This window comes from Propithecus coquereli, unplaced genomic scaffold (assembly GCF_000956105.1).
Source record: "Propithecus coquereli isolate 6110/MARCELLA unplaced genomic scaffold, Pcoq_1.0 Scaffold134, whole genome shotgun sequence".
In the NCBI taxonomy this organism is placed as follows: domain Eukaryota; kingdom Metazoa; phylum Chordata; class Mammalia; order Primates; family Indriidae; genus Propithecus; species Propithecus coquereli.
This window is the reverse complement of record NW_012137636.1, coordinates 6363254-6373715: the sequence shown is the minus strand read 5'-3', so window position 1 is coordinate 6373715 and position 10462 is coordinate 6363254. Positions and strand designations below refer to the sequence as shown.

Sequence of the window (10462 nt, the reverse complement as noted above, 5' to 3'; positions counted from 1 at the left end):
GGTTTTTCTTCACTGGCAGGTCCCCAAGGGCTGATCTGGAGATGGGGAGGGGTCGGCGCATTACTCATGCTTCAGCAGAGCTGGTCAAAATCACTGAACCAATGGAATAGAAATGTCAGTGGGTCCTTGAGAGGAGCTGGGATGCCCTCCTCCCCCATCTCCCATGCATCATGCATCCTAAGGCCATGGCTGATTCTCCCAGGACACCTGGACTAATTGGCCAAATCCTCAAAAGGGGAGAGAGAGACACACACAGAAATAATGAGAGTTGTTATATCTTAATATGTGTCAAATCCAACCAAAAAGTCTTACTGATCTTTGTGCACAACTCCAGACTATAAGGAAGCTACTCTGTGTAGTCCTTGTCCCTGAGAATTTTATGTGCAAGTTGGATAATAAGATATGTATGTTCATGACTAGAGTATGAGACTCTGTGTGTGTGTGTGTGTGTGCGTGCACGTGTGTGAGAGAGAGAGAGATGTGTTTTACACAGGTAGTTGTGGCAGGAGAGTAACAGAGGGGAAAATGTACTAATATTTATTGAGATCCTACTAAATATTAGGTACTAAGTTTGGCATGTCTCAGGGATTTTTAAAAATAAACTGACTAATATAAGAGAGTAGCTATTACCTCCTTTTACAGATAAAGAAACTGAGGGAGAAATATTAACTTATTCAGCTACTTTAAAGTCTTATGTGGATGAAAATGATGGATAGTTGGCTGATTGGCAGATTGGTTGGATTGATGATGAGATGATTAGATGGATAAATGAATGGATCAAATTGTGATCAAGATCAAACACTGCTACGTGGCAGAGCTGGGGCTCAAACCCAGGTCTGTCTCGACTTTGTGCAGTTTTTCTTTACGGTGTGGTGTGGACATTTAGCATTATAGGAATCCAGAGGGAACACTTTCGGGAGATGATGAAGTTTGGTTGTTACTATAAAACCATGTTTCCCCATTATTTATTTTAATAAAGAAAAAAATCAAAAGGCAGCTTGGAAGAAGACATCATGACAAAACAGTCAGAGGCTTGTCCCCAGCCATGTTAGAGGATCCAGTTCTAAGTTCCATGGAGTTTGTGTTCTCTGCACTTGTGTCCTTCTTCCTCTCTCTCTTCCTCTCTTCCCACTTCCTCTTGCCTCTATCCATCCCTTCGTCTTCACCACTTGCCAGTATACCAAGATTAAGGGTGAGTATGCACCCACCTGGTCAGCTGAGTGATAACCCTCTCTCACTCTCTCTCTCTCTCTCTCTCTCTCTCTCTCTCTCTCTCTGTCTGCTTAGGAGATACAGAAGTCTAATCCTAAAAATGTCTTTATCCTTTTTTCTTAAGATAGGTTCTCATTCTGCTGCTCAGGCTGGAGTGCTACAGTGGCACAATCATAGCTCACTGAAGCCTCAAACTCCTGGGCTCAAGAGATCCTCCTGCCTCAGCCTCCCAATTAGCTAGGAATACAGGCACGTCCCACCATGCCCAGATAATTTTTAAAATTTTTTGTAGAGATGGGGTCTTGCTATATTGCCCAGGCTGGTCCCGAACTCCTGGCCTCAAGCAATTCTTCCACTTTGGCTTCCCAAAGTGTTAGGATTACAGGTGTGGGCCACACTGCACATGGAAGTTCTTTTAACAATGTTTATTGAGTACTTGTCATATTCCAGGCACTGCTCTAGGCACTGGTACTGGAAAAAAATTAATAATCATATAGATAAATACATAATAGAAAGTTTTCTAGGAACAAATGCTATGAAGAAAAGTAAAGCTAGGTAGAGGAAGGAAGAAACGGAGATTGCGTCTTTAGATGAGGTGCACAGGGAAGACTTTTCTGAGGAAGGGATGTTTAAGCAGAGACCTGAAGAGCATATGGAGGTGGTACCATGGCAGTAACTGAGCAGAGAGTATTTGAGGCAAAGGGACAAGTGTCCTGAGCCGCCAGTGTCTTTGGCTTTTACTCGATCAACATTTGTTAGGTACCCACTATGTGTCAGGCACTGTTCAAGTGCTGAGCATACACTAAAAAACAAACCTAAAAAGAAAAGTCCCTGCTCTCATGGAATTTACACTCTAGGCGGGAGAGATATAGCAACTAAATATCTGGTCCTAAAGCAGGAAAAGAGAAGTTTTCCTAAAACTCATAGCCAGGTGGGGCACCATAAGATAACTTGCTCAGAAAGAGGGAAGGTTCTGAGGACTTGGCTCTCAGTAACGTCCTACATCAGTCTTCACCTCAGGTAACATTGCGTCAGCAGAGATGGACAACCACAGTTCTCAGATCGCACGTGGGACACGAAGGGCAAAGCACCATCTCCCAATGACAGGTCCTTCCACAGATGATTCTTTGCCAGTGTCCGTTCTTCTTTCAGAGCTGTTTTGCTGTTGGAAAATGGGTCCAAGAGATCTTAGGAGAACTGATGTAAGAATAGTTTGTTAATTCCAACTGTTTCCCCAAGAGAAGAAGGAACTGTTGCATGGTGATATTTCCATAGTAGAGGTTCACAGTGTTAATGGAATACAGGCATACCTCGTTTTATTGTGCTCGGCTTTTTGTGCTTCACAGATACTGGGTTTTTTACAAATTGAAGGTTTGTGGCAACCCTATGGTGAGCAAGTCTGTTGACACCATTTTTCCAAAAGCATGGGCTCACTACATGTCTCCATGTCACATTTTGGTAATTCTTGCACTATTTCAAACTTTTTTATTATTATTAATATTATATCTGTTATGATGATCTGTGATCAGTGATCTTTGATGGTTCTATTGTAATTGTTTTGGGGTACCATGAACTGCACCCATATAAGATGGAGAACTTAACTGATAAATGTTGTATGTGTTCTGATTGGTCCACCGACCAGCCACTCCCCCATCTCTCTCCTGCTCTTTGGGCCTCCCTTGAAATCAAAAGCTAGAAATGATTAAGTTTAGTGAGGAAGGCACATCAAAAGGTAAGATAAGCTGAAAGCTAGGCCTCTTACACAAACGGTTAGCCAAGTTGTGAATGCAAAGGGAAAGTTTTTGAAGGAAATTAGAAGGGCTACTCCAGTGAACAAATGAATGAGAAAGCTAAACAGCCTTACTGCTGCTATGGAGAAAGTGTGAGTGGTCTGGAGAGAAGATCAAACCAGCCACACCATTCCTTTAAGCCAAAGCCTAATCGAGAGCAAGGCTCTGATTCTGTTTAATTCTATGAAGGCTGAGAGAGGTGAGGAAGCTGGAGAAGAAAAGTTTGAAGCTAGCAGAGATTAACTCGTGAGGTTTAAGGAAAGAAGCTGTCTCCATAACATAAAAGAGCAAGACGAAGGAGAAAGTGCTGATGTAAAAGCTACAGCAAGTTATCCAGAAGATCCAGCTAAGATCATTGATGACAGTGGCTACACTAAACAACAGATTTTTAATGTAGAGGAAACAGCCTTCTATTGGAAGAAGATGGTTTCTAGAACTTTCATAGCTAGATGGGAGAAGTCAATGCCTTGCTTCAAAGTTTCAAAGAATAAGCTGACTTTCTTGTTAGGGGTTAATTTAGCTGATGACTTTAAGTTGAAGCCAATGCTCATTTACCATTCTGAAAAACCTCGGGTCCTTAAGAATGATGCTAAATCTACTCTGCCTGTGCTCTAGAAATGGAACAACAAAGCCTGGATGACAGCACAGATGTTTACAGCATGGTTTACTGAATATTTTGAGCCCACTGTTGAAACCTACCTACTGCTTAAAAAAAAAGATTCCTTTCAAAATATTAATATTACTGCTTGTTGACAATGCACCTAGTCACCCAACAGCTCTGATAGAGATGTACAAGGAGATTAATGTCGTTTTTATTCCTGCTAACACAATATCCATTCTACAACCCATGGATCAAGGACTAATTTCAATTTTCAAGTCTTATTATTTAAGAAATACATTCCGTGAGGCTATAATTGCCATAAATAGTGATTCCCCTGTTGGGAAAAGTCAATTGAAAACCTTCTGGAAAGGATTCACCATTCTAGATGCCACTAAGAACATTTGTCATCCATGGGAGGATATCAAAATATCAACATTCACAGAAATTTGAAAGAAATTGATTTCAGCCCAAATGAATGACTTTGAGAAGATCAAGACTCCAGTGGAGGAAGTCACTAGGGATGTGGTAGAAATAGCAAGAGAACCACAATTAGAAGTGCAGCCTAAAGATGTGCCTGAATTGCTGTAATCTCACATTGAAACTTGAACCAATGAGGGGTTGTTTCTTACAGATGAGCAAAGAAAGTGTTTTCTGGAGATCCAATCTACTTCTGGTGAAGATGCTATGAACAATGTTGAAATGACAACAAAGAATTTGGAATAGTACATAAACTTAGTGGATAAATCAGTGGCGGAGTTGGAGAGAATTGACTCCAATTTTGAAAGAAGTTCTGCTGTGGGTAAAATGCTATCAAACAGCATCACATGCTACAGAGAATTCTTTCACAAAAGGAAGAGTCAATCAATGTAGCAAACTTCATTGTTGTCTTATTTTAAGAAATGGCCCCAACCTTCAACAACTACCACCCTTACCAGGCAGCAGCCACCAACTTTGAGGGAAGACCCTCCACCAGCAAAAAGATTATGACTGGCTGAAGCCTCAGGTGATTGTTAGCATTTTTTATCAATAATGTATTTTTAATTAAGGGATGTGCATTGCTTTTTTTAGACATAGTGCTATTACACCCTTAGTAGATTACAACATAGTGTAAATATAACTTTTTTTTTAGTTTATACTTTTTTAAATTTTCTTTTATTGTGGCAAAAACACTTATATCTTTAAGTGCACAATACTTTATTGTTGACCATAGGTACAAAGTTGTACAGCAGATCTTTAGAGCCTATTCATCTTGCCTAACTGCTTTTATATGCACTGGGACACCAAAATATCCATGTGATTTTCTTTATTGTGATATTCACTTTATTGTAATGGTCTGGAACCAAGCCTGCAGTATCTGAGGTATGCCTGTGATAAAATCCCTGAAAAGTCCTGCAGCAAAGGAATCACTTTGTGTATAACCCAGCTCGGATATACTTGCCATAGAATTTTTTTCTACTGCCTATTAGTATAATCATTCTAAAGGTTATCTACACTATGAGAAATTCTGCCTTAGAATTATATACACCTTAAATCAGTTTTTCACCCTTTGTTTTTTGCCTCTCTCAAAGAATTATTGTTCCTAAATAAAATGAGAGGGATAGACAGGGCCACATTTTTTCTGACTTGCCAGGCAAGGTGGTGTGGAACATGGGAAGACATTCTCTGCAGAAATGGTCCAAGGACCAGGTCAGAGGGTCTGAACCTGCTTCCACTGCACTTCTCATGGGTAGCATGCAGTCTTACCTACACTGATCCTCTATGTGATCACATATTTCCATCAAACCTCTGCCTCTGCCCAGGTCCAGTTACCTTTTAAGACTCAGCCAGCTCAAAGCCTCTGCTAACAGACCCTTTTAAGTCCAAAATGATTCTTTTCTATTCTGAACTAACTCTGTTATTAGTCATGGCCATGCAAATACCCAAGACTTTGTCATCTCTTTTAGTGTTGCCTTTATTGTCCTTGTTGCTGTTATTGTAGCTGCTGTTTTTATTGACTTATATCAACAACTTGCTTGGTGAATTCATGAGGACTGGGTTGTGATAGTCTTGTGTTTCCAGTATTGACCTTGGTGTCTACTCCACTCATTTCTATATAGCAATGCTAAATATGTATCTGTTAATTTGATATTCTATTTGACAATCACAATTTTGCGGTCCCTGATGGAGACTAATTATTTTCTGCCCATTCTTGTATCTATTTTCATTGAAGACCTTCTAAAGGAAGACTTGGTAGAGGGACAAAAGTATTTATGGGCAAGGAGTCATCCTAGTAGACAAAATTGAACATGGGCTTTGGAATCAGAAAGGTCTAGGTTTTGTCTCTGGTTCTGCTCTGCACTAGCTCTGTGACCCTGGGCAATCAACATAAACTATAAAAGCCTCCTTCATTTTATCTACCCTTGAAAGGAGGACCATAAAATCTGTCCCTTAGGGTTGCTATTACAATTAATTAAAGTATAAAAAGCACTTAGCGGAGTCTCTGACATAACAAAAGCTCTCAACAAATGTTAGTTCATCTTCATTCTCCATTTAATCTTATATTCTTTGGGATGAATCAAACCATTTGTGAAGGTGAAAATTCTCCAAGCATTTTACCACTCCATCTAAACTTGCCGATTCAAGGAACTTTCTAAAGTATTGATCTCTGTTAACCTGGCAATGGGTGCTGCCTACATCCCAATATCTAAATCCTAAAAGAGCAGCTTCCCTATTGAATCAAAAATGTTATCAAACAATGCAGAATAAACAATAGTTGGGGATGGGGGCTGTAGGGGCTGTATATCCATAGACTTTACATATCATGGACTTCCTTGAATCAGCAAATCTCTGTGTTGTAAGTATGTGCAATTACGAATATTGTTGTGTGATTCTAGTTTTTATTAGCATATTAGCTGAAGTACTTTTTTTTTGAAGAGTCTTTTAGTATCTAAAGATCTGACAGTGATCCAAATGCTGGTTAAGCTGATAAGGATAGAGCCTTCGGCAGATGTTCAGAAAGACTCACGTTGGTTCCGATAAGGGTGTTGAGAGAAACTCACAGACAAATGCACTCTGGAGACATCTCCTCTCATTAGCCCTTGGCAAGTGAAAACTGGACAAGGCTTCGCTCTCTCTTCTAAATCCCTTGCTAACTATCTTCATTCCCCTAGGTTAATGAGCTTATTTGACAGGTGCCAACTGCCAGAACAGCCCCTGAAAGGGGAGTCACCTCAGGCTTCTATGCCAGCCCCAGGCTTGCTCCCCACTTGGCCCACAGTTGCCAGGGCCCCCGCCTTGGTGACTGTATGGCAGGGAGCATGGTTATGACTGCTTAGATCTGGGTAGCCAAGGCCTGCTTGAGAGAGAAAGAAGTCTTTAGTTGAGGTCTGAGGCAGAGGCAAATGGAATGAGGCAAAGTAAAGAACAATGAGGCTGGAAGCATTGAAGAGAGGCCTTCTAGAAAATTGGTCCATGATCTATGAACATTTGGGCAGGTTGGGGCATCAACGATCAAAATATTGTACTTGTGCAAAGGAAAGTAACACCTCTACTGTCCTGCTGGTAACAGAGCGTTCTCTCTGGCGTGGTTTATCAGAAAAGGTGGTGCTTTTAGCCCTGGCTCCCTCCGATCAGAGGCACATGTCTGTAATGTGCGTGAACAGTTTTAGATGGTTCCCTGAGTAGGATCATGCTCTGAAACAGCTTGCTGCAAGGCTCATTGGGCCTTAGAGACCTTAGACTGGTAGCCTTGGCCTTAAAACACACCAAGCTCTTATAAACAGTCAAGTTTCCCAAGCTCTTCTGTATGGAGAGAAGGAGAAGGGAAGAAACTGACATTTGCTAAATCCCTACTGTATTCAAAGTCTTGTGACAGATGTTAGAATATGCTTTGAGAACCTCAGAGTTCAGCAAGGGAGATGGATGTATTGTCCAATCGTTCCTACAAGGTGAAAAGTACTTTAACAGAAGTTCATGTAAGATGTGGCTGGAGCACACAAGAACGTGGGCCTATGTCTATTTTGGGGCATTACACCCTGTGGGAGATACAGATTATTTTTTCTCCAATTTTCACATGAACAAGCCTAGGCTCATATAGCTTAAGGGACCTGCCCAAGGTTGAGTTACCACCAAAGGCAAAGCTTTCTGGGTCTAGGGTCCACATTCCTTTAACAACATACCTCTGCTTCCCACAGGAAAGCACAAGGATCAGGAAGGGGTTAAACCAGACCAATGCTTCCCAAACCTGAGTCATCTTCAGATCACAAGAATGCAGTGACAATATATATATACTCTTGATTTAAGCCTCATCCTTAACAACAATACCTGTGAAATCAAGATTCAATGAGCTACTACATATTTTTTATTATAACACACTAATCTTAATGCTTAACTATATTAATATAAAATGCTGGTTCACTTTCCACTTGAAATGATCTGCTGTGCCCCTGTGGACAGCCTAGCCAACTTCGGGAAGGGCCAGCCTTGATGATTTAATAGGATCTTCCTCTCCCTGAAATCCCAGGACTTCGAAGGGGCACAGGGAGCAGATTCTCATGTGACTAGGTTTTAAGGATACCCCAAGTAACCAGAAAGTTGACCAGGATTTGGGAATTTAAAGGCTCTTGCCCATTTCAAATCAACCCAAATTTGGCTTAACATGAAGGATACCAGGAAGGAAGGATGGGAAGTTTTGGGGCTCAGCGTAGCCCTGTGGTCTCCTGCCATGCTAGCCTTAATTCCAAATAGAAGTTCAAACCACTATGCAGCGGGTATCAGAGAAAATATCTCCCACTGTGTTTCATAAGCACAAAAGCCTTGATTTCAGCCAGACTCTTGAAATTGTTTTTCTCCTCCAATAAATATCAGCTAATTGGTAAAGAACCCATATGAACAAACTAGGAACTGAATCAAATGAATAGTCATTAAGATCAGCACGTAGTTCATTAATTTGCTGCTGTTGAATGGAGTCCAGTGTTACAGAAAGTCCTCTTGTGGTGCGCAGCTTCCCTCTCTCCAGTTTAGAACTTTCTGAAATGCATCACGGACTGAAAGGTCTCTAACTGGGAGGAGAGGGAGGGAGGATGTGCCAGGCAGCGGTGGGGAAACGACGCTGGATGGCCGGAGTGGGATGAGCAGAACCACCCAGACCTGCTTGGCTGGTCTTTTCTGGGCTGATCAGTCCAGAAAATAGTGCTCAGACTTCCGAATTTCACAGACCAGTAAACTTTTAAAAATATATATTGTGGAGCCCAACACAGGAACAGCAACATTTTATTTTGCCTAATAAGGATGCTTTAGAAAACCATCTAACATCTCTAAAACTTCATAAAAGAAGGGGTATCCCCAAAAGAAGGAAAAGAATAACCTCAAAATAAAGAATAGCTTTTTAAATTGTAGCCATATAAAAAACTCACTACACTTTCCCTATTTTCTCATTTCTCTCTGAACCGTGTGAACTTTATCATCGACTGGTACAGTACTGACATTTGGAAAAGGCACGTCCAGACCCTCAGCTCAATATTTCCCCCGGATGTTATTAAAATACTTTTAACTATGACTTTATGAGGCTTACCGGTTCTTTTTCAAAAGGAAAATAAACTAGCAAATTGTGAAGGGAAAGGAAAAATAGACATTTAGCTGCTCAAGGTGTGGCTCGCTGCTAAGCATTGTTGCACGCATCTTACCTAATTGTCACAACAACCCTTTAAGATAATTATTAGTGTCCTCACCACTTTACATATGAGAAAATTTAGATATGAGTGTGCTAACTGGGCCTGGCACAGACTCCATGAGTGGCAGAAGCATAAGTCCAAAGCAGCTAGATGCTTTCCATCCCATGGCGCTGCAGGCGCAGGAGCAGAGCTTAGAGAAGAGGGCAAAGGTCGCTCTGACCCCCAGGTTGTACATCCCCTTGTAACCGGAGTGGTGTCCTCACTGAGCACCTCTGGGAAGGCCGAACAGGACCATCTCCCCCTCTCTCAGTTGGCACCTCTAGCAGTTAGCTTCGCAGGCACTAGGAGGTTTCTGGGTTGCCATGCTGCTGCGTACTGTGTCTATGCTGCACGTTTGTCTAGTATTTTAATTAGAGGCACTTAATTGCAGGTCTGTGCTTTGTTTTGCAGGTGTGACACTGCTAAGGGATGAGAGACCCAAAGCGATCACGGAAGATGACGAAAAGGATGGTGACAAGATAGCTATTTAGAGACAGTTCCCCTGAGACCCCTTGTAAATAGGTTAGATCAGTTCCCTACAGTGACCTAGAGAAAAAAAATAGATTTGTTTCTGCTCTCATTTTTATCTTAGTCTGACTTTAAGATCCAGACGCTTTTTCCCCTAGAGACACACTGCATCAAACTGCTGGTAACTTCTTTGTCTCTCTCTTAAATCAGGGGGTAACAGGGAAAGCTGTGGTCTTCAGTTTCTTCATTTTCTGGGTCAATTCATGGAGCAAAGAACATGGATAACATGGATATGTTTACTTGTTGGTTTATGCTGCTGGGCAGGATTTGACTTAGTTTCATCCAAACACCAGTCCAAGTGGGGACTCCCTGTTGTCAGTTAGAGAGATTAGAATGTTTGGGTTGTAACTCACTGACTGCTTTGGGGAACATGGACTTTTATTTCTGCTGTCCTATCTTAAGAGTTCAAGTGTCTCTGGTGACATTTCTAATATCCTTGTAACAGATACCTTAAAAGGTGAATTTATGAGCTGTGAGAGTCAGCCCAGCTCTTGATGTATTCACTCAAAAATACCAGAGGAAGAGAGTGCTGGTCTGTTTGGGAAGCTTAGCAGTATGTCCTCATAATTAGTTTTTGCTTTTAAAAACAGCAGTTCTTAACCACGCTGTCCTGACATTTGTGAGTTGGGTCACAAGTAAGC

General features: G+C 41.4%; 1 protein-coding gene across 1 annotated transcript in view; it reads left to right on the top strand.

Moving 5' to 3' along the window:
• The window catches only part of PPP1R17 (protein phosphatase 1, regulatory subunit 17), a 20043-nt gene extending 10170 nt beyond the window's left edge, over positions 1–9873 (top strand). Inside the window, exon 5 of the mRNA XM_012638768.1 lies at positions 9705–9873. Coding sequence (XP_012494222.1) covers positions 9705–9784 — 80 coding nt within the window. The 3' untranslated portion in view covers positions 9785–9873. The remainder of the gene's footprint in view (positions 1–9704) is intronic.
• The last annotated feature ends 589 nt before the right edge of the window (positions 9874–10462 follow it).